The 21,834-nt window shown below is 37.6% G+C and overlaps 1 protein-coding gene across 1 annotated transcript in view; it reads right to left on the bottom strand.

Annotated features, from left to right (window-relative positions):
* LONP2 (lon peptidase 2, peroxisomal) overlaps positions 1-14,413 on the bottom strand; it is a 40,670-nt gene extending 26,257 nt beyond the window's left edge. The window contains exons 1-7 of the mRNA XM_035543184.2: positions 14,142-14,413; positions 13,045-13,279; positions 12,105-12,236; positions 10,673-10,795; positions 9,606-9,769; positions 8,813-8,907; positions 6,736-6,994 (exon numbers count right to left, since the gene is read on the bottom strand). Coding sequence (XP_035399077.1) covers positions 6,736-6,994; positions 8,813-8,907; positions 9,606-9,769; positions 10,673-10,795; positions 12,105-12,236; positions 13,045-13,279; positions 14,142-14,374 — 1,241 coding nt within the window. The 5' untranslated portion in view covers positions 14,375-14,413. The remainder of the gene's footprint in view (positions 1-6,735; positions 6,995-8,812; positions 8,908-9,605; positions 9,770-10,672; positions 10,796-12,104; positions 12,237-13,044; positions 13,280-14,141) is intronic.
* Between the last annotated feature and the right edge of the window lie 7,421 nt (positions 14,414-21,834).

The raw sequence follows: 21,834 nt of genomic DNA on the forward strand, positions 1-21,834 counted from the left end.
GATCTGAGCAAAAATAAAAGTTGATAAGATCTTTTAAATAGGCAGAAGTACAATAGAATTTTAGTTTGCCTATTACCACCTCCATGAGACAGCTGTTACAGACTGGAGCAGACCAATGCAGTATGCACTAGTTTGTCGTCACCTCACTGCTTTTTTTGTAGAGCTTTACTCTGCAGTGAACAAGTGCACTCCTCTCCACTGAGAAGTACACTATATAACATTTATTACTGATCCAGAATCTGCACGGGGGAGCTATTATAGTAGCATGTCACTTCATTCTCCATCTGCACACACCAACCTTGCCAAAAGCATGAAAGGATCCCATAAAATGCTATCAAAAAATTATGAGACAGAAGCAGAACTGAAGTTCACAGAAGTGAATCACGTAGCAGTGCAACCAAACTAATCATTGTACCAATTTTCGTTTTTTTTTCACAGGGTGCTTACTGCACCAGCAAATAATTTTATATGCTTCACAGACAATGCAGCCTGAATATTTTTAATATTCTATCTATACCAGTAATAAGATAACGTATTTAAGTAAACATTAAACCTTCTTACTTGCTTGATACACTATTCTCAAGTACATGCTTAAAGACAATACACTGAGCACACGTGTGTATTTACACACACTAAGTTTTAGCTGATCCTTTTAAATTCTATACATTTTTGAGATACCTGTGTTCCGACTGGTTACAAAAAAAACAGCTTTGGCTTATAAACTGCTTGGAGGTATACTGGGTTTCTCTAGTCCAGGGAAAGTACTGAGAACAACCAGCTCTTTCTCTGCCTTTACCATCTGACTGCAGCAAAACAGTTCAAAAATAAAAGTACTAGGTACCAAAAGATTTTCTGAATAGCACATGTGTTCATTTACACCCTTGTACCCCTCACCCCTTTAAAAAAAACTTTTTTTTTCCCAAAAAGAAACACATAAAAAATCAGGGTTTTTCTTCCCCAATAAGCAGCAGAAATGGTTATTCACAGATTGAAATGCACTTTTCCCCCTCAACCCTGAAACCAGACTTCAATTCACAGTCATTTTAGTTTAAAGTAGATTTGGGTATTTAATGACACATGAACACTTGCAGAAGATTCTCATATATACAAAATCTTTCAGTAAAATTGTTGTACACATTCAAGTTCCTTAATATTGCACAAAAACCAAGCACTAGGAAGGATGAAACAATGCATCAAGATGCAGTGATGGAAAAACAGAAAAACAGACAGGTACTCAAGCCAATTTGTAACAAGTCACATGAAATTAACAGATCAGAGAATATCAAGAGTATCAAAATCAAAGGGCTTTTAAAGCAATAGATAAGAAAAAGATTCCAACAGTTACAGCAAATTATTAAAAGATTCTTTGTTTAAATGCATTCTGTCCAAAATAAGCTCTGGGTCATGAGCTACCACATAAAAAATAGGAACGACAGTCCAACTGAAATGGATCTACTGTTACTAAAAGGATGAAATGGTTACCTATACAACCCAAAAGATCTTCAAGAAATCAAAGGCCAAAATTAAAGGAACTTTTTGCAGGAAATATGGAGGAGTTCTGCAAAATACCATCGTCTCCACAGAATTAGGGATAATAGATGATAAACGTACATGGTGGCTAAAGTATTCTGCTCTTCCTTTCACTACTTAACAATTGACTAGTCTTTCTCTTCCTCCCTCTTGTACATTCTTCTTCTCATTTGCAATTTAAATTGTCTCTAGATTTGGTAAATCAAACAATTAACTTCAATGTAAATGTTTAATCAACACGTTACATTTCAAATAAAAGCATGTTCAAGTTTATTTACACAATAGAAAGTTGGGTCTATAAATTTTAGGATAACAAATACCTAGGTATCAATTTACTCTTCTCATGTGTAACAGTCTAAATCTATGATACACCTTCATTTATCAGAGATGGACAAATGCCTATTTCATTATGCTACTTATCAAAGACTCACGATCCTCAAGGTGAGTAACGAATGCTAATGCCATACATTTAATGACAAAGAACAATAACCTAGTATTTTACCTTAAAAATACAAACATAGATAGCCTGTTTTATTTCTAAACAGTTACTATGGAACACAGCTCAATGAAAGAGTCCTCTGAGAGAGAGACTCGGCAGATATTTACATATAAAAACACTACAATACTGTAACATTAAAATTACAAGCAGATATGGCCTTTTATCTGTCTGGACATCAACCTTTGCCTTGTAACTTGTGAAAATGAACATTGCTGTTTGTGAGCAGCAGCCACCGATTGTAAGGATGTTATTCTCTATTTTCATTATTTTAGCAAGGGTTAAAAGAAAGAAAAATGATATTCTAACATTAGCATTTTGATATAATGTGGCTTTGCTCATTTTTTGACACACTGTTTCTCTCCATGCTGTCAATCTAGAAACAGAATCAGCTCCTTTCCATTTAAAACAGGAAGTTCAGATCAAGTTTCCTGGCTGTCTCTCCTCTGCAGTAACAGCTGAAAAACACCTTAAGAGTTCATGCCACAGAAGGTCTATAATTTAGTAATCTTTTTATTTTTAAATCAGTGAAAAGTTACCCTTAAGAAACACTAGAGATGCGCAGCCTGGCATCAGGAGCTACCTATCACAGAAAAGACAGGTGGAAAATCTAACTTGATCAGCTCTCCCAAGGTACACTAGGAATGTTAATGAATCAGAACCCTTAAAGCAGTCTTAGTATTATGGACAAAAACATGACCCAATTTCTTCATGTTGTTCTATGACAAAAAGGTTTTAAATTGTTTTTAACTACAGTGGTTTTCAAACCGCAGAATTAGGAAAAGATAACAACGTTAATGCCTCTGGAGATATTATTTATGAACTTACTTGCAAAACATCACAGCTTTTTTTTTTTTTTTCAAGGTCAAAGGTTGCATCTACGCAAGTGCTTTACAAATGTATCTACACTTCGTAGTTGTGTAACAAAGCTATTCTGCAGGGGTCAAACTGTTTGTTTTTTCCTAGTACAACAAGGCCTGTACTATGACTGGTCAGGAACTGCACCTTTTCACACACAGATGCACCTGAACAAATCTTCAGCATATAGCTAAGCCAGAATTAAACTATCCAAGCTTCTGGAAAGCGAAAAGCGCTGATAATAAACGAAAGAGTGCTTCATGCAGGGGAGAGAAAGAGATACACAGTGATCTCACTAGCACCTCTATAAATGAACGGTGCAATTACATCTTTCCTTTTTAAAAATAGAAAATTACACACATGCAAGAGAGAAGATCATACAGTTCATGCACGGAACAAAGTATCAGTACTGAGGAGATCTTACACTCAGTGAACTTCTTGAGTAACAGATTTTTATTTTTTTTTAAATACAAGTTACCAACAAGAATAAAAGAGCAAACTTTTACATATGGTGTAGTTGAGTTGTACATGTAACAGCAGCTGGAGGATGTCTGATAAAGCAGTTCTGTTTTTGTACCAAGATGATGACTTCATTTGGGGCATGCAGAACAGTAGTAGCTGCTCCGCACCCAATCAAAAAAGACTCACAGAAACCCCAGCTGCAGGCACATGATCCAAGCTTCGATGGTAGAAACTGGGCACTTGCAGATTGCCCTAGTTACACCTCACACAGAACAGCACACTGACTGAGACACCACCGCCCTCCGTGCTGCAATCCAATACGTTTTTGCTTTGCTTGCTGAATCTAGCAGTACACCCGTTTCACCTGCGACAGTAACATGCTGCCAAAGCGAATGCCATTTCAGGCAAATGAAATGGATCCACAGTTTCTTTCTTAATGTTTTAGTACACTCGGTACATTCTGTAAATGTTTAGTACATATACTACCGTTTTTCTGCAGTGTTAATGGAAACTTCTAACTTACGCCTTAAAGCCTAAATGGGAGCTTTGAGGAGAAAAAGAGGGGCTCCCAACATGTAGTACTGGACAATCAACCTACTTAACAGTAAAACTCAGGAAACAGGAGCCTACGTCTCCTCCATGTTCAAACGGCTTCTGTAATTCCTTTCTATGACTGCTGCTGGAAGCATGATATGGATTCACTTGACTGGGATTAACTTGGAGGATCTACTCATGCAAAAGGACATTACAGAGAACAGTTTAAAGAAAGGCTGTAGTTTTAACTTGATTAAATCTGAGAAGCAGAAATGCAGAACAAAAACTGAAGTAGAATTAAAAAAAAAATGTATTCAACTTGGTTTTTACTTACATAAACCTTGCAAAAGCAGTCTGTTACAAGGGACTCCTACTAGCTGCCATGAAATTCTAGTATTCAACCATACACTCATTTGTTGAAGAGTAACCACATAAAACTCTTGTCAGTTCTGAATAGCGTTTTTCCTTTCGTCTTATCAAATACTTCCCATCAGCTAATTTTTTCCATTTTTTTTTTATAATGAAGATTAGCTTCTCACATGCATTAACAATATAATAATGCCTTCAAAAATACTATAATGACAGCCACAAGCACCTGAATTTGACAGTTTTTAAAGTCATTACATAACTGTAGCCTTCTGTATTAGGTGTAAGTGCAAGACAGAAAGCCAAAAATAAAATAAAGAAAACAGTAAGGAATTACCAGCAATTGAGTAAGAGTTGATGACAGTTTTTACTTTTGTTCATAATGTCTGCTTCACAGACATGGTCTCCCTTTCAGAAATGCTTGATTTGTACTGAGCTCTGGAAAAAGTTACTTAATGTCTGTAAATGCTTAGTATTCAACAGCCTCTAGTGGTTCCAGTTCAAACAGCAACTGGTAGTTGAATTATGTTTAAATTGCTTTTAGGATCCATACCATAAGTAATTTGAAACATGAGAATCCTTACTTACTAAAACAATGACACTTTGTGAATTACGGGAATAACATCCAGTGAAGAAGGAGGGCAGTCTTGCTGCTTTTTCCATTAGTATCCAAGTAAACTGGCAAGAAGGCCAGATATTGCAAAGGTTTACAAAACAATCACAGACACAGTGTTGCTAGACACTGAAAAGTGATATATTAAAACAAATGTATCTACAACCTTCTACTATGCAATATTTAGCCCTCCAGTGGCTGCTGGGTATGTTGATTAAACCTACCCTAAGAAAAAACTTACAGATGATCATTCAAGCTACATGCTCTAGGCCAAGCTAGGTGTGTCCAACAGTGGAAAACAAACCCTGCAGATTTGCAACAGAAGAACGTGTATAGGAATAAACACGTATTACTCATTTTCCCAAGGGAGCTCAACTAAAGGTTTACAAAACAACTCTGAATTTTCAAGTTGTCATCAAGTACAAAACCACTGTTTCAATACTTTTTCTCTCATGTTCTGGGTGAAGAAGTGACTGATCAATAATATATTAAACTCTAGATTCCTAGTAATACATTACATTCTGGATTCCTAGAAGTTTATGCACAAGAGTTTCATCACAAGATTCCCCAGTAAGTCTTCCACATTCCTCCCAGCTGGGACTCTGAACTTCCACCACTCCAATGTGCTCACCCATACAATGAGCTTACACACTGACAAGTTTGATACCACAAAATAAACTTTTGTTAGGCATTTAAGTTTTCATTAAAATCAGAAGTGAAGTGATAAGAATACCAAAGTCTTTTTTATGCCTTTAAAACAAAAGAAATCACAGGATAATCTGGAACTGAAGCAACACTGACGCTGTATTCTGAGAGCTGAAAACAGCAGCACAGCCATGGGGCAAAATTATCTGCTACACGGCATCAACAAAGAAGTGATAGTTTTAATTTGCAATAATTTGCCAACTGCTGTAAGGAGAAATCACATAGTTTTACAGATCTCTAGAGCCCTAACAAATTCATTATTCCAAACTTCTTACACTGCATGCAGTAAGCATAGAAGATGGTTAACGGAACCAAAAATGCTGCACTGATGTTTAGCAGTTACTTATCTACATTACCCATTTGTTATGCTTCCAATTGTGAGGTATGGGAAACAGACTAATATAAACAAATGGTTTAGAAGACTAAGGAATAGATGTGTAAAGAGATGTAAGACGAAAACAAAAGTCCTAAGGAAAGTTAACCAAAAAATCTCCTTCGAAGTCTTTCAGCTTAAGTTCCTTGAAAAAACGGAAAAGTAGTATACCAACAAGTGTGAAATACTATTAATAACTCAGTTGCTATTCTCTAGCAACTTTTAAGCATCACTCTTACAGTTTTTACTCTGGCTTTAGTATCAAACATTGTTATAACGTACTGAATTGTTGATAAAACACTATTTCTTGTAACTACATTTTTGCATTCCCTTTCAAAGTAGAAAAATCAGATCCAACATTAAGAAAGTTGTTTGCATTAGACTTTCTACTGAATTTTAGTACACAGGGCCAAAATAACGGAAGATTAAATGGCTTAGAAAAATAAATGCATTTTTAATTATCCCAAGCATATGTCAATTCTTAAGTCACAAATTTGTGAACTTCGCAGTTCATGATTTTTGTGTTGCACTTCTAGATCCATTTGTGATTATTCTGTTCTCCATTGTTACGATAAAGGGCAATAGCAGAAGGATAAATACCTATCTCAACACTGAATGTACTCTCCCATTATTAAAATTATCTCCTGAATTATATTATTGAATACCAGTGAAAATCAATTAATAACTACCAGTGTTTGAAATGAGTAAAATCTCTCTACATCAGCTGAACAATTAAAATAATCGATATGTTTTGTAATAAAAGAAAAAAATACATGTAGGAAAGGAGTAAATTGTTACCTGTGGCCTCGAATATCAGACTGATCACAGACTCCTCCTAAGGCGATTCTGTGGAATTCTCGACCCAAAGTCTTTGCAATTGATCTTCCAACACTAGTTTTACCAACTCCTGGGGGCCCCACAAAACAAAGAATGGGTCCCTTGAGGTTGTTTTTAAGCTGTCTGACAGCTAAGTACTCCAAAACTCTCTTCTTCAACTTCTCCATAGCATAGTGATCATTATCCAAAAGAATTCGAGCTGCACGAATTTCAAGGCGATCTATCGATCATTGACAACAGAAAAGATATCAGCACATTTCCCTTTTGAAATGGAAACAATTCATTCTACAGTACAACAGAAACAAATACATTCTCAAACACATTCATTAACAGAATCCTCCCAACACACACAATTGTACACAAGGTTTCACTGAAACAAAGTTGTTATAATCCTCTTTTCCTTAATAAGGAAAGTAAACTTAAGCTAGAGAGATACTATTGATAATGGAATTTAAAAACAAACACAAACAAAACACCCTTCCACTGTGTCGGAGATTTGAAATCTGGTTCAAATTAACTTTATACCTGTCCTGAAACAGCAATTCAGTGACGTATAAATTTTTCAGCATTTGCTTTCTTACAGAAACAAGTCTGATCCTGTCAGGTCTTACCAAATGACAAATTCATCCTTATCTCCTCTTCATCATCTACTTATGCTACCATCTGAGTAACAAAGCAAGATCCTATTGGCTTGAATGGCAGGCTTTACCTGGTATACAACATTTTAAGCGATTTTGCACTATATAAAATACCCCTGTGATACTAGGACTGGGACAGTTAAGCTTTTGCAATTGCCATAATTTGAGATAAATTGTCAGGCCTCACCAAACATTAACTAATGCTTAGCACAAATTTCTGGCACAAAACTCTGTCCTTTCCTCTATAACAAAGAGAGAAGGCAGGAAGCAATGAAGTCTATCAACTCTGCACACACCTACCTTTCAACTTCTACACGCTGCACATGCAAACCTCCTCATACCAATAATTGTGCATGTTTCACATATAGACAGCAGTTATTAGTCCCATCAGCCATGTGATTTTTTTTTGGTAATGAAACACTGAACAAAAAATTAATGACCATAATTTTCTGGATTTTTTAATTGGATTTTCCATTTTTCTATTCATGCATATTTTTATTCACTGTACCTATGAAGTCCAAAGTATCACTCACATGAACACGAACACAAACTTTGCAACTTTGCTTCAAGGAAAAACTTCGAACCATGTGACATGGCATAATTCTGCAAGATTAAAGAGCACCTTTCTCCAATAGGACATGAGAGTCAACAAACACTTTACCCACTTTGGAATTCTTTGAGTAATACTGCATTTGTATGCAGACCTTTTTACAATTTAGTGATTAAAGAAAATATTTACAAGAAAATTTGTGAACACACAAGGCTCTAGTTCAAAAAGGCCAAGATTTGTCACCATGTGTGCGAAGAAGGCAAAAGACATGTTTCTGATGGTGTGGTATATTAAATTTCTGTTTAAGATCAGATTGTTTTAAAAGTAATTTAAAAGCTTCATTCTTCAAAAGCTAGAAGGAACTAAAATCCTTTACCCCAGCAGAACACCTTCTGAAAAGTCATGTTGCCCAATTAATCTACTCACGTTGGTCAGAAAGAAAAGTCAGGCTTGATTTTCTACCTTTTTCTTGCTTTCCATTTTTGCATCCTGTGCACGCATTATTATATGAATAATATCAATCTCTGCTCAAAGCTTTTGAAAACTGTGGTAAAAAGCTGAGAGGATACTTGTTTTTTTCTATTGTACTCAAAAATTTTACTACAAAAAAAAAACCTACAACTTTTCTTTTTCACCCTCTTGTTCTTAACCAAACTTGGCTAAAATATTCAGCATACAGATCTTACCTTAAACAAGGTAAGCTGAAAGGCTTTAGTACCATTAATAACATTTTTAATATGAAGCAATGAAAACAATTTTTGCAAGAGAGAACTAAGTATGCAGTCTTTGCATTGTAGCTACTTGTCCTAAAATGTCCGTGCAAAAGACAAACAATAAAAGAAGCATTTACCTTTCGTACTCTTGTTCCATGGCAATTCTACCATAAGTTCCAAGTAATTTCTTGTCAAAGCATATTCTGGCATTGACTGCGGCATCTTCTTTAATCTGGAAGTACATGCACAGACTTCATAAGGCTAATGAAGAACTAACTGCAAAGTAGGACACTCTCCTGTACTACAAGAAAGATATTTAGCAAACCCTCTTAACTTTCCAACATCTGCAATACTAAAAAAGTAAGTAACTATTATATCAATTAGGAGATTGTCTTTGCAGAATGTAAAACAAGTTTACTTGCATTATGTAACCAGAAAAGGAAAAAAAAAAGTATCATATACTTATGCATACATTGCATACACAATGCATGCAACACAATACATATACATTATCACTGAGGAGGTTGTTAACCATCACCTCTACCACCGATACCAGTTATCTCCTCACCAAAGCGGGAAGAAGAAAGACTAGTATCTGGATCTTTTGAACCATTGATTATTAACAGTAGTGGTATTATTTGCCTCCCTCTTTTCTTTTACGTTTTCACTTCATAACATAGAGGTTTAGAGCTTACAATTTAATGCTTTATTAATATATAATCCACATGTAGAAGACCTTGTATTTGGAAAATCTGAGAGGATGACAAAAAGACAAAACGATCAAATTTATAAGCAAAAAGTAGCACTTTACCAAAATTCTAAAAATTGTTTCTAAAACACAACCAACACAAATACATAATCACGTAAAAGGCTAATGCAATATTTCTTTCTAAAAGAAAGAAATGAAACCCTCATTTGAAAGTCTCCTACCTCTTTATTTCCTTAAGACAAACTTTAAGAGCTTGTTCTGACATACTGGATGTTCTTATCTTTTTTTCCAGCATGACAACATCATCATGATCTTCCTCCTCCTCCTCATCTTCTGTAGTGCTTGGAATGTGATTGATTCTTCTATTAGGACGAATAGCTACAACCTATGAAATAGATAACAGAAAGCCAGATAATAGCACCATTTTTTTAAAGAAGGTGGGTACTTTGACATTGAATAGAAACTATGAGAAATACATGCAAGATTTTGGGAAAGCCCACTTAATAGAAAAAGTCAGATTTTAATCTACTAAATAACTTGAAAAGGTGTTGATGGTATAACTTTTAAAAAGTTATTTTTTATTTTACTGTACATTACTCGCTAAGTGTATTTGTCGTCTTATGTAGTAGGTAACAGAAGACCAGGACAAAATTGAAAAGAGTTACTGTGATATTTTGAATGACTTAGCATTGCAGCCCATCATATTGGGCAGAATAAGGATAATCCATACAAAACAGGTAAGTCATCTCTCTTACTCTTTTTCATTTCTCAATTACTTCCTGATTTCTAAATTGCATATATATATATATATAATTAGATGCAGCAAAAGTCTAGGTTGCCCCAGTTTAGCCAACTACATTTCACAACACACATTTGCATTTCAAACATGTAACTGCATTTCAAAAGCTGTCATTCACCTTCAATGCTATTAATAAAATGTACATCTTTCACTGCACAGTATGCACATACCATGTGTGTATACTGGTCATCAGACGATTCTTTAAAGAAAAAAAAAAAAAAAGAAGAGCATTTATTCAAAATCAGAAAATGCCCAGATTAAAAGAAATGATGCCTGGGTAACTTTAAAAGAATGTTTTCTTTGTTAGGTACCTGAACAACCGAAGTTGCCAGCTGGGTGTTCTCTGCTGATACAGAATGACCATGAGACACATGGCCACAGATCAACACTTTGCACAGATTATAATCATGTATGTTCATTAGCCTGTTTAAAAGCGCAACCTTATACTTATTTACGATATTTAAGTATCCCAGATATAAAGGTCCATACCCTTTTATCATCATCCTGTTTGGGTTTTCTTGTTTTTTGAAGCAGCTTCAGTCCTTCAATTTGTCTAACAAGCAATGGTATAGTCATCTTGAACCGCTCCTCCAGCCTAACAGCATCTAAAATCTAAGAGCATGGAGTTATAAGAAAACAACAAGTTCACGCTAATGGATTATCAATGTGGATTTTATGGAAGGAAAACCCTGTTGATGCTGTTACTGTTTTTTGATCACTTTTATGAAATAGATGGTTTGGGAAAAAAGGAAGTAGCAAGAAAATGAAAGAGATTACAGCATACAAAATCTAGCCTTAAGGTCTGTAAGCCAAAACTGCAAAGTACCTCAGAGAACAAAAGTTTGTCCCATTTTTAAAGTGCCTTGTTAGTTCAGTTACATTTTCTGTGTCAAACATCTACCAGCATTCTATTTCTCAGTTACAGAGCCTCAGAAAAGAGCTCTCTCTTGAACAAACTACAGCACGATCTCCTCAGCTAACCCAGAAAAAATCACCTTGTGCATTAAGTTGTTGGGTTTTTTTTTGTTTGTTGTTGTTGTTGTTTTTTTTTTGACTTTATACATTATTTCATTTTCATGTTTAATTATGTTGATGTGCGGAAATGGGTAGAATCTGGCTCTATTTCCACAGCTTTCACTACTTGCTCTCTTCTTTATCACTTCAGACAAAAACTGGACATGGTATATTTGTTGTTTGATATACCTTCCTCTAGCAGGAGGTTGTGCTACAGTGCACAACTTCTCTTCAAAGTACTGCATTTATTTTTATCTGTTGTACTCTGAAACAATTTATGTCACGTTTTCAATTCAAGGTTGAGTTCATAGCACTGGCAGCGACAAAAGAAAAGGAACAACACAACTTACAAAAACAGCAATTAACTATAGGTAGACTAGTAAGTATCCTAACATATGCATTATTTTTATATAACGTTATTGTGACATAAGATGCAAATTTCACTTGTGTCTCAGTATTTAAAAAGCCACACGTTTAAATGTTTTTTAAAATGATTAAAAGGAACCTGATTCTGAAATTGTTAGCATTAAATATATAGTGATCTGTCAACTCTGATAAGCAAGCAAGATTTCAACACAATTTGAAGATAGATTTATAATCTTTACCACGGGATTGGGAAATCCATGTTCTATTTCTGGTTGTTGTATAAAATGATCCGTTTCCAGCACTAACTAATATTTAACTTTTAGGTGAATTCTGACATGAAGACATAAGGAAAAATATTTTAAACAACAGCACGAAATTTGTTAAATATATTCACTATCGGTTGTAACACAAATACTTTCTAGCATGACATTATTGCTGTTCAATATCATGTGTAAGCAACTTCAAAATTATCTAAAAAGTGATTAACTATAAGAAAATAGCCAACGCCTAATTCTCCTTAAATAGTTTAAAAACACAATACCTGAAGCTTCTCTTGGTTGGATGTACGGATGATAGAAGTAAGTATATCTGGCAAAGCTTCTCTAGGCAGGTTGTCCAGAAGACGTCTCAGCTTTGCAACTGCAGGAACAGACATATCCAGCATCTCAACCAACTGTAATGAACACACAATGAACAATATTTGTAGTTGTTGATGTTTCTTTTTAAATTATGTAAGCAACTATCTGACCTAAAAGCAGTGCATCTTTAAGTATTAGTACGGAATATGTCTAGATGCTTTACCAAAAACATAGAAAAAAATTGCACGCAGAAGAGGCACTAACTCAGCATAGGACAATTGAGACTTTGGGCTTTCTACTGGTTCAAGAAGTTCAAAAGTATCATCATAGTTTCCAGTGCTTTTTTCAATGCCTACATCTCTTAGTAGCCCCCAAACATCCTGATTACAAATATTTGCAGTTACCTTAAGGCTATTATAATTTTTCTTCTCCGCTTCCTTTAAACACAAATTCAATGTACCCTGGGGACAACTGTTTATAATCAAGATTCTATACGTTTTTTTCCCGTTTAATAACATACTTAAAATTAATAAATACTATAACGTATACTTATAAGTAAATAAATCAGTTATGTGTATCATGAATCCTGGAAATAACACTTATTCAAGTGTTCCTTTTACTAGAGTATACTTATAGCATTACTATATATGAAACCCTATCAAGCTATTGTGATACTAATATATACATCTTAGACCCATCCTGCAATGAACTGTACCGAGACCCTGGAACCCAACACAGAAACCGTAAGCTATGCCAAAAATTTATTTTCTAGCAGAACTGAAACTCTACCTGTCACTGAAAAACATGATAGAGGGGGAGAGAAAGGCAAAAAGAAGAAACAAAGAAAAGTCTAAGTACAAGCAGAAATAAACTGATACACTAAATAGGATTAGAATAATTTACCTGTACTGCATACTTATAGAATTGCTCTGACAACTCTCCAAGCTCCTCCTCAGATTTATGCTGGTTAGTAAACTGCTCAAGTCGATCCAACTGTTCAACTTCAGCAACTGGATACGGCTTCTCTTTCAGCAACTGCAGTATCTGGAATCGGCAGAGGCCCGTAACCAGCAATGTATAATGCGGCTTGGGCCAGTTGCTACCAACCACCTGAACTGCCAGAGCAGCAGTGCCAATCCTAAAAACAGATCAAATCTTTGTATTACTCAGCACCTTCCACAGAACATTTCACGTGTCCCTTACCAACAAGAAATTGAACTGTAGGACCTCTGAGGTCATAGTTCATTATCAACAAAGGTAACAGAATTACATGACCTCTTTCGCACGCATATTAACAAAACCAAACCTTAAAACTTGAAAAGGAATGAGGTAACTGGCAAACTAACAATAGCAATATAATACACACATCCTTTTTGGGAACAAGTAACTTTTTCATAAATAATTTAAAGGATCTTGGAACAGGACAGGAATGCTTACATTTCTGCTTAAACTATTTGCACTAGAAAACGGAGTGTTTGTAAGCTACTGTTCTTCAGTGAAATTGTCTGTCTCATCCAGAATTAACGTTTTAGTTCACGTTTACCTGATTAAACTATGATTAAACTACCTGCTTAAGCAGAATTAAAATACGTTCTTGCAAAACATTACTGAATCCACTAATGCAACAAAGTTTTGTAAGGAATAAAGCATATTAGTTCTATTTGTACTTTATCCCACAGAAATATAATTAGCTTTTAGGAACCTAGGTCTCTACCTGTGTTGCTTTTATTAAACCACAACAAAAATCAATATGGGTAGAGCCTTAATGACCCTAAGCTTTATCGAATCGCGTTATTCTCTTGCACCCCGGTCTCGCTTTCCCAACCTTCTGGCATGCGCCAGCCCTCCAGTCCCTGCCACCGCGTCCCCTCCGGAGAAGCTCCGGGTAGGGGAGAGGCAGCCCCAGGGCGGCCGAGCAGCAAAGCCCCGTCCCCAAGGCCCGGCTCCCTGGAGGTGCCAGCCGGGGCGAGGCGACAGCCGGGACGAGCTGGCGGTGGCACCTGTGCAGGGAGGGCAGGTCGTCGCAGTCGGACGTGGGGTCGCTGGTGTTGGGGATGACACCGATGATGGTGCTGCGCAGCGACGTGCCCTTCAGGAGCCGGCTGCGCACCAGCTGCATGTTGCGCGGCGAGTCCACGCTGGTCCGCATGGTGGAGCCGGGCAGCAGTACGCCCTCGTGGGTGAGCAGCAGCGGCAGGCGGCTGGGGATCTGAATGGCGCTGCCCGCCGCCATGGCCGCCCGCTGCGCTGCGCTGCGCCCCGCCGCCCGCCCACGGCCCGGCCCCGCCCGCTACGGGCACCCGAGAGGGACCGGCCGGGCCCGCAGGCACGGGCCTGGAGGGGAGGCCCCGCGGCACCCGCCGCCAAGCGGCCCGGTCCTCTCAGGGGCCCCGCCTGCCGCCGCGCCAGGCGCCGGGCCCCGGCCCAGCCTCGGGTTGTTTTGTTTTGTTTTGTTTTCTCCCCTTTCTGGGGGTGGTGGCACGGGGACAGCGCTGTGCCATGGCAGCCTCGGCCACCAGATGGCAGGCTAGCTCTTTCAATAGGCTCAGGATTTCCTTTTGTGTGCCTGTTAAATAAATAAATAATACCAAAAAGTGCTATAGAGGAGTTTGTAATAACATTAGGCTCCATTAATAGAAAGATAAACAGTGAAAGGCAAGACTTGGGGATTCCATTTACTGGTTGCAAGTGCTTAGTTCCTTGAGTAAAAGGCACGCTCCCACGGCTCCCACATGTTTGGCCCAGGCCCTGTTTCTTTAGGCTGTTGTTGGGGCAGGGGCTCCCCAGTGCTCTAGGCAGCCCTGACGGCAACGGAAGACATGCAGAAACACCTCTCTGCAGCAGTGTAGGGACCAAGGCCCAGAACTTCACCTCAAGCTTTTGCCACACGAGGATTCAAGCACCAAGTGGTGGTGCCCAGGACGCAGCCAAATCCACTCCCCGCCTTTTCACAGGGCCACCTGTGGGCTGAGGCTGATCCCAGGACACCACAAATGCAGGGCAACGTTTAGTGCGGTGTAATGGGGTTCAGCAGAGCTGAAGGCAACATCATTTGTTACAGCTGTGCTGTGTCTAGCTCCTTTTGCTCTAGTAATAATGCTTTGCTCATTCATGCAAAAGCCTGCTCGAGGGAAGGACTGTGAGCAGTCAGGCCTCTGGAGAGTTCAGACGAACAAGCTGATTGCAGAAACTTACCCTTTTTTTTTTCCCCCTACCCTCCACTGGTGAAAAGAGGTGCAATATTAAAATTGCATAATGCAATGAGCTATGTTAGCCAATCCCTTGTTAATCACTGACTGACTCGGTATGCTTTGAACAAAGGTAATCCCATACAAAGGTGAAATTGTAGTAGCAAGGACTATTTATACAAGCTGGCACTTTGAAACGCACAAGTATAGCTACAGTAAGAAACTTGCTTAGTCATGCAGTTTATTAATATCTTAGTCTGTTGGCCTACTAGAAGAAAATGTCACAGTAAAAAGACATACGGAAATAATAACAATGGTTAAATGCAAGAAATTACTACAGCTGAGAAAAAATTCTTCTCTGTAAAACAGCCACCTCAGACAACTTAGAAAGAACCTAGAATTTAATGTACTATTCAACATGACGTTTAGAAAATACTAATGCAAAAGAGTACTTAACACAGGAATATGGAAAATGTTTTGTGAACTTCCTGATGTTATACATAATTACTCTGTAAACATATGTTCAACACTCACATATGTTTAAGCTTCTCTGATTATGTTAGTTTGGAATGCGAACACAAACCAAACCTAAAGGTTAAACATTTGCTCATTGTATTTATTGATGAATTTGCTCAATCTGAATCATTTCATTAAAAAAAAAAAAAAATTACCAATTTCATCATATTTATTCTCCAGGCCGTAATTTTCTTCCCTTCTTCAGAAATGACTAGTCCCTCTGGTCATTAAAAATAGTTTAACTCATTCTGGAACCGTATCAGAAAATTTCAATGAGTGATTTGAAATCCCTTTCAATTTCCACAAGCAATTCCCAATAGCCAGGACTGTATTTTACTGCACAAACTAAGTGTTCAGTACAATAGGGACACATCTTGATTAGGATGTCTAGATAGTACTTTATTACTCTAAATTGTTTTCTGCTTAAATACAATCAGATGACATTTAAGCAACAGCTGTTTTGAACTTTTTTCTGACTAGCTGAATCTCTCGGCACATTGAGAAACAGGCTAGCATTAAGATATTAAGAGAATTCTGTGCCTCCAACTCGGAAGCTTTTAGATCAGAAGGGACAACAGCCACATGATCTGACCTCCTTTGCATCTCACCAGCAACTTCTGCATCAAGTCCACAATATCTGAGATGCACTGTATTGCCTGGAGAGGAATTCAGCCGTGATTTAAAGACTTGCTATAATAGAGAACCAACCACCTCCACAGCTAAGTGTTTCAATAGTTGATTATGTTGTTAGAATTTGCATCCTGCTTGTAATACCAGTTTAAGACCAGCTGCTGCTGTATCTTTACCTATTAGATTGAAGTTGCCTACTATGAGAAAAATCCTTCCCCTGTGATCACTACCAATACTCCAAGATCAAGCCACCACTTAACTTATTAAGCTTATCTGTTAAAGTATATTTCTGATTTATTTATTTATTTTTAAGATTTCATCCTCATTAAATGGTAGATGGCCTAAAAGTAGTATTCCAGTAGTGGCCTTGCAACTGTATATAAAAGGGATAATACCTTCTTAGTGTTCACATTTGATATTCCCTTCTTATAAAATCAAACCTGAAGTTTGTAGCTGCTTCACACAGCTTATGCACTAACACTTTGTGGTGGATGCTGTACAAATCTGACTGACAGAGATCTGCATCAATATGATATCTGGTACAAGATAGTGCATACTATCTCAGATGGCATGGTACAACTGTGATTCCCACCTCATAAATCTGTGTCTATTACCTGAGCTCCACAGAGTCTCCTGCTTCCACTCTCTGAAGCTAGACTGACACAACAGTTAGACCTCACGGAATTTTCAGTGACTAAAACAGATGGGCTTTAGATCTCAGTTCAGTAAGGTACAAAACCACCTCCTCCACATTAAGCACGTAAAGAGTCCCATTAATTCCATATCTTTCAAAGACTGAAAGGATAGCTAGCAATGATCTCCCTGAGCTTGTTGACAAGAATATATTAATCATTTTTCAATATGGGTCTTCTGCAAGGCATATTTCTTCAAAAAAAAATCAAACAATTCAGAGATGTGTTTATTTCATACCTATAAAACTCACTTAAGTTGTTTCCACTCTCCCCCAGCTCTGCTCTTTCTTTCACTTGTATGAACATGAAAGAATTCAGTATCTCCATAAAATAAGATCAAGGTACTCCACAATGAAGGCTTGAAATTAGTAATGTTGCTGTCCCCAGACTTACAGTATATCAGCAGAACAATCATGAAAACAACTCAGGATTCCTAATCCAGAATTCTCTACTTTGAATACATCTAATCATTTCCCTTGCACCACATATATACCTCATTCCATATACATTGCTCTCAATTGAAGGACTTAGGAATTGATTGCTGTACTGAAGGACAAGACGTAATATAAACAAATTTTAACCTCAGTTCTTCTTCCTCTTCACTTTTGTAAGCACTAGACTGACTTTCACATCAAGACATTTTTGTTCATATTAATGCTGCAGCTAGAACTGCATACAATGATTGTCTAAATTAACATAACATGACCTAACCTTTATATTAGTTAGGCACAGAAATTGCTACAGTACAACTGTATATAAAAACACTTGCCTCAAGATTTATGGCCAATGGAAAAAATATTTTAATAGAGTAGGTGGAGTAACTCATGAGATAATCTAAGTTTTATACCATATAGTGAGGATTTGTATTATGAAAGTGTTTTTTTTATTTGATATTTTGAAATAAATATACTTTACAAAAATTCTGAAATGAAAATTCAGAATTGAAACAGTGTTACTCATCTTTTTTCTCCAGAATCATCATTCTTTGAGGTTTAATAGGCATAAGTAGATGTCGATACACCCTACCAAATACTTCTGGATTCCTCACACAGTCCTTATATAGGTTGTTTCACACCAAACAGCCAAGCAATAAACAGTACAAAAGAAAGCAGCTCAGCTGGAACACTGAGCATACTAATTCACCTGCTGGTAGATCACAAATGCAACTGAAAATGGCAGAGTTCTCCCTAATTTGTCCTGATAGGAGTGTTGATAGAATCTCCCTGCTGTCTGGCCACTGCTTCTGCCTATATTCATATCCGTGTAGTACCTTTAAACGCTTCAACACTTAAATGTTTTAGAAGAGCTTTAGAATTTATTAGGACATGAGGGCTGAGAAGATTTCTTAGATAATGTAGCATATCCTAGGTAGTTTTCCTTTAAAAACTGGTAGTTTCTTTGTCCTTCTTGATCTACTTTATATTTTTGAAAATTTGCATTTGTCAAGTAATAAAAACTTCCAATTGAAACATATCATATACTTGCTGTACATCTATTTTCATTTCAAGTATGTTTCTAGTATTTTGCACTCACTATTATTGGTTGGAAATAGTATTTAGCATTACTTTAAAGTGGAAGTAATTTAATACAAAGATACAAAATACAATTATAACAAATATTACTTTTATCAATGCATAGGAATTAAGCCATTTTGCATTTTGATTGGCTTAACTAAGGTTGTGCATATTTGATGTTACATGTTTTAGAGCTGCTATATCCTTAACTTGCTTATTAATCCCAATAATATTTATTTTTGCCCACTAGATACCAATTATAAATAATAAAAAAGTAGTGAAGTCTTTCTACTCCATATCCTAGTTTTAGGACTTTAAAGTTCCCATATTATAAATGCTTTGACTACATAAAAACTTCCTTTATATGAAATTAGCCTTTTCCAGAGGCTCATGATCTGAGGGCAAATTAAAGTGATTCTGTCTTTTTAAAAGTTAGGAAAGAGGTACAACCTGTTTTTGCAGCTGCCATTCTGCATAAACTGAGGACGTTTTTTCTTGTGGGTTGTGGTAGAAATCTAAAACCTGTAGTAAATTCTGTAGAGGTTAATCTCAGCAACTATTTGAATTTGTTTGCAAAACTGAATTGTAAAATGATACATCTTCATAGTGCCTACAGAGTAGTACATGTTGAATATTAAAAACACTGTTCTAACTAACGACATCTACTGCTAAGTTTCCATGCAATATAAACTCCTAGCCTATTAACGTTTCATGAGCTCTCTGAACTTAATTCTCTTCTTCTGCATAAGATGCACATACTTTCTTCTCTTCTGCCCCCTCACTGGCACTTTCATAGGGTTCTCAAGCCCTCGGCTCAACCTCCTGCAGCTATGTTATAAGATGACACAATCTCCCATCAGACTTTCCCTTTCTCATGCTGTTTTTAGTTTAAACTTACAGATTGTTTGATGCAGTGTTCTTTCAAAACTATTTCTTGTCAGCCTCAACTGCTGTGCCTGTGAATGAAAGAGAAAAACAAAGTTTGCCAATTTTCTTTTCAAATTTTCTCTCTACAGTATAAAAATTTAAGAGCTTCTCTTCGCAAACATATCATCTGGCTCACAATGCAACAAAGTATTTAAGCACACTGCTTAAAGATGCAAATTGATGCTTTGAATTGATTCCAAGCTGTATTTTTATACATCGGTTAATATGAAGAAAATTTGTAAGACTGATGTGGTATAAAGAAGTTACTGCAAGGATTTTGCAATACATCTGATGAAACAATGTACATTTTGCAGCCTTACCAGGTGAGAGACTATATAGAGGCACTGTCCATCCCCATGCACAAGATTAACTTACAAAATCAATTGTTCATTAGATTATTTCCCTCAAGAGTATTTCATTTTCCCCGAGTGCTGCATGAATTCTGTTTCCTACCATCTTGGCACGAATCACAAACTCCTCAAAAACCTTTAAAATACTGTATCTAGGAAGTAAGCTTATGTAAGCTATTCAAAGGATGCCATAATGTAACCCAACTGCATTTTAAAGTTCATTTGTTCCTAATGTCTAATTTTTCTACTCACTATAAGGTTGAAGTGGAAATTCTAAAATCTGTTTTTTAATGTAGGCTCTTTAGAATCATAGAATCATAGAATATCCCGAGTTGGAAGGGACCCATAAGGATCATCAAGTCCAACTCCTGGCACCGCACAGGTCCACCCAAAAGTTTAGACCACGTGACTAAGTGCACAGTCCAATCTCTTCTTAAATTCAGACAGGCTTGGTGCAGTGACTACTTCACTGGGGAGCCTGTTCCAGTGTGCAACCACCCTCTCGGTGAAGAACCTCTTCCTGATGTCCAGCATAAACTTCCCCTGCCTCAGCTTCACACCGTTCCCATGGGTCCTGTCACTGGTGATAATGGAGAATAAGTCACCTGCTTCTCCACTCCCTCTCGCAAGGAAGTTGTAGACTGCGATGAGGTCCCCCCTCAGCCTCCTCTTCTCCAGGCTGAACAGGCCCAGTGACCTCAGCTGCTCCTCATACGTCTTCCCCTCTAGGCCCTTCACCATCTTCGTCGCCCTCCTCTGGACACTCTCCAACAGTTTCATGTCCTTTTTGTACTGTGGTGCCCAGAACTGCACACAGTACTCGAGGTGAGGCCGCACCAGCGTAGAGTAGAGCGGGACAATCACTTCCCTCGACCGACTAGCAATGCCGTGCTTGATGCACCCCAGGATACGGTTGGCCCTCCTGGCTGCCAGGGCACGCTGCTGGCTCATATTCAACTTGCTGTCAACCACAACCCCCAGATCCCTCTCTGCGGGGCTGCTCTCCAGCGTATCGTCGCCCAGTCTGTACGTATAGCCAGGGTTGCCCTGTCCCAGGTGCAGGACCCGGCACTTGCTTTTGTTAAACTTCATGTGGTTGGTGATCGCCCAGCTCTCCAATCTGTCCAGATCTCTCTGCAAGACCTTTCCACCCTCATCCGAGTCCACAACTCCTCCAAGTTTGGTGTCGTCGGCAAATTTGCTCAGAACACCTTCTAGTCCTACATCCAAATCTTTTATAAAAACATTGAAGAGGACTGGCCCTAAAATGAAGCCTTGAGGGACCCCACTAGTGACCATCCGCCAGCCAGATGTGGCCCCATTTACCACAACCCTTTGAGCCCTGCCCGTCAGCCAATTGCTCACCCATCGTACGATGTTTTTGTTTAGCTGTATGCTGGACATTTTGTCCAGTAGGATCCTATGGGAAACCGTGTCAAAAGCTTTGCTGAAGTCCAAAAAGATTTATTACATATCCTCAATCGTTCTTTCTTCACACAAAGGAATATCTGATTTTTCACATCTAGCTTGATTAAAAAGCTACCAGTTGGTAGCCTTTTATGACAACTGCTACTGAGAGATAAAAATGTTTCCTCGGTGTAATTTAACTGAATGGAAGAGCAGAATGGGCCTGGTTTGATGTTCATATTTCTTTGGTATATTTTTGTAAGCTTTGCCCCTTAGAGCAAAAATTAGATTATAGCTCTCTTAATCGTAACATTATTATCTAATAGGTACTGTTCTACCAAGCTAGGATTATTTATGTGCATGGGGACATTTTATTTTCTTTGATAGGAAGTGGGGAAGCAACATACAATCTCTATACTATTGATGGACAACTTGGTTAGAGATCTTCACAGTAGCAATACAGAGTAAT

This window comes from Cygnus atratus, chromosome 12 (assembly GCF_013377495.2).
Source record: "Cygnus atratus isolate AKBS03 ecotype Queensland, Australia chromosome 12, CAtr_DNAZoo_HiC_assembly, whole genome shotgun sequence".
Lineage (NCBI taxonomy): Eukaryota > Metazoa > Chordata > Aves > Anseriformes > Anatidae > Cygnus > Cygnus atratus.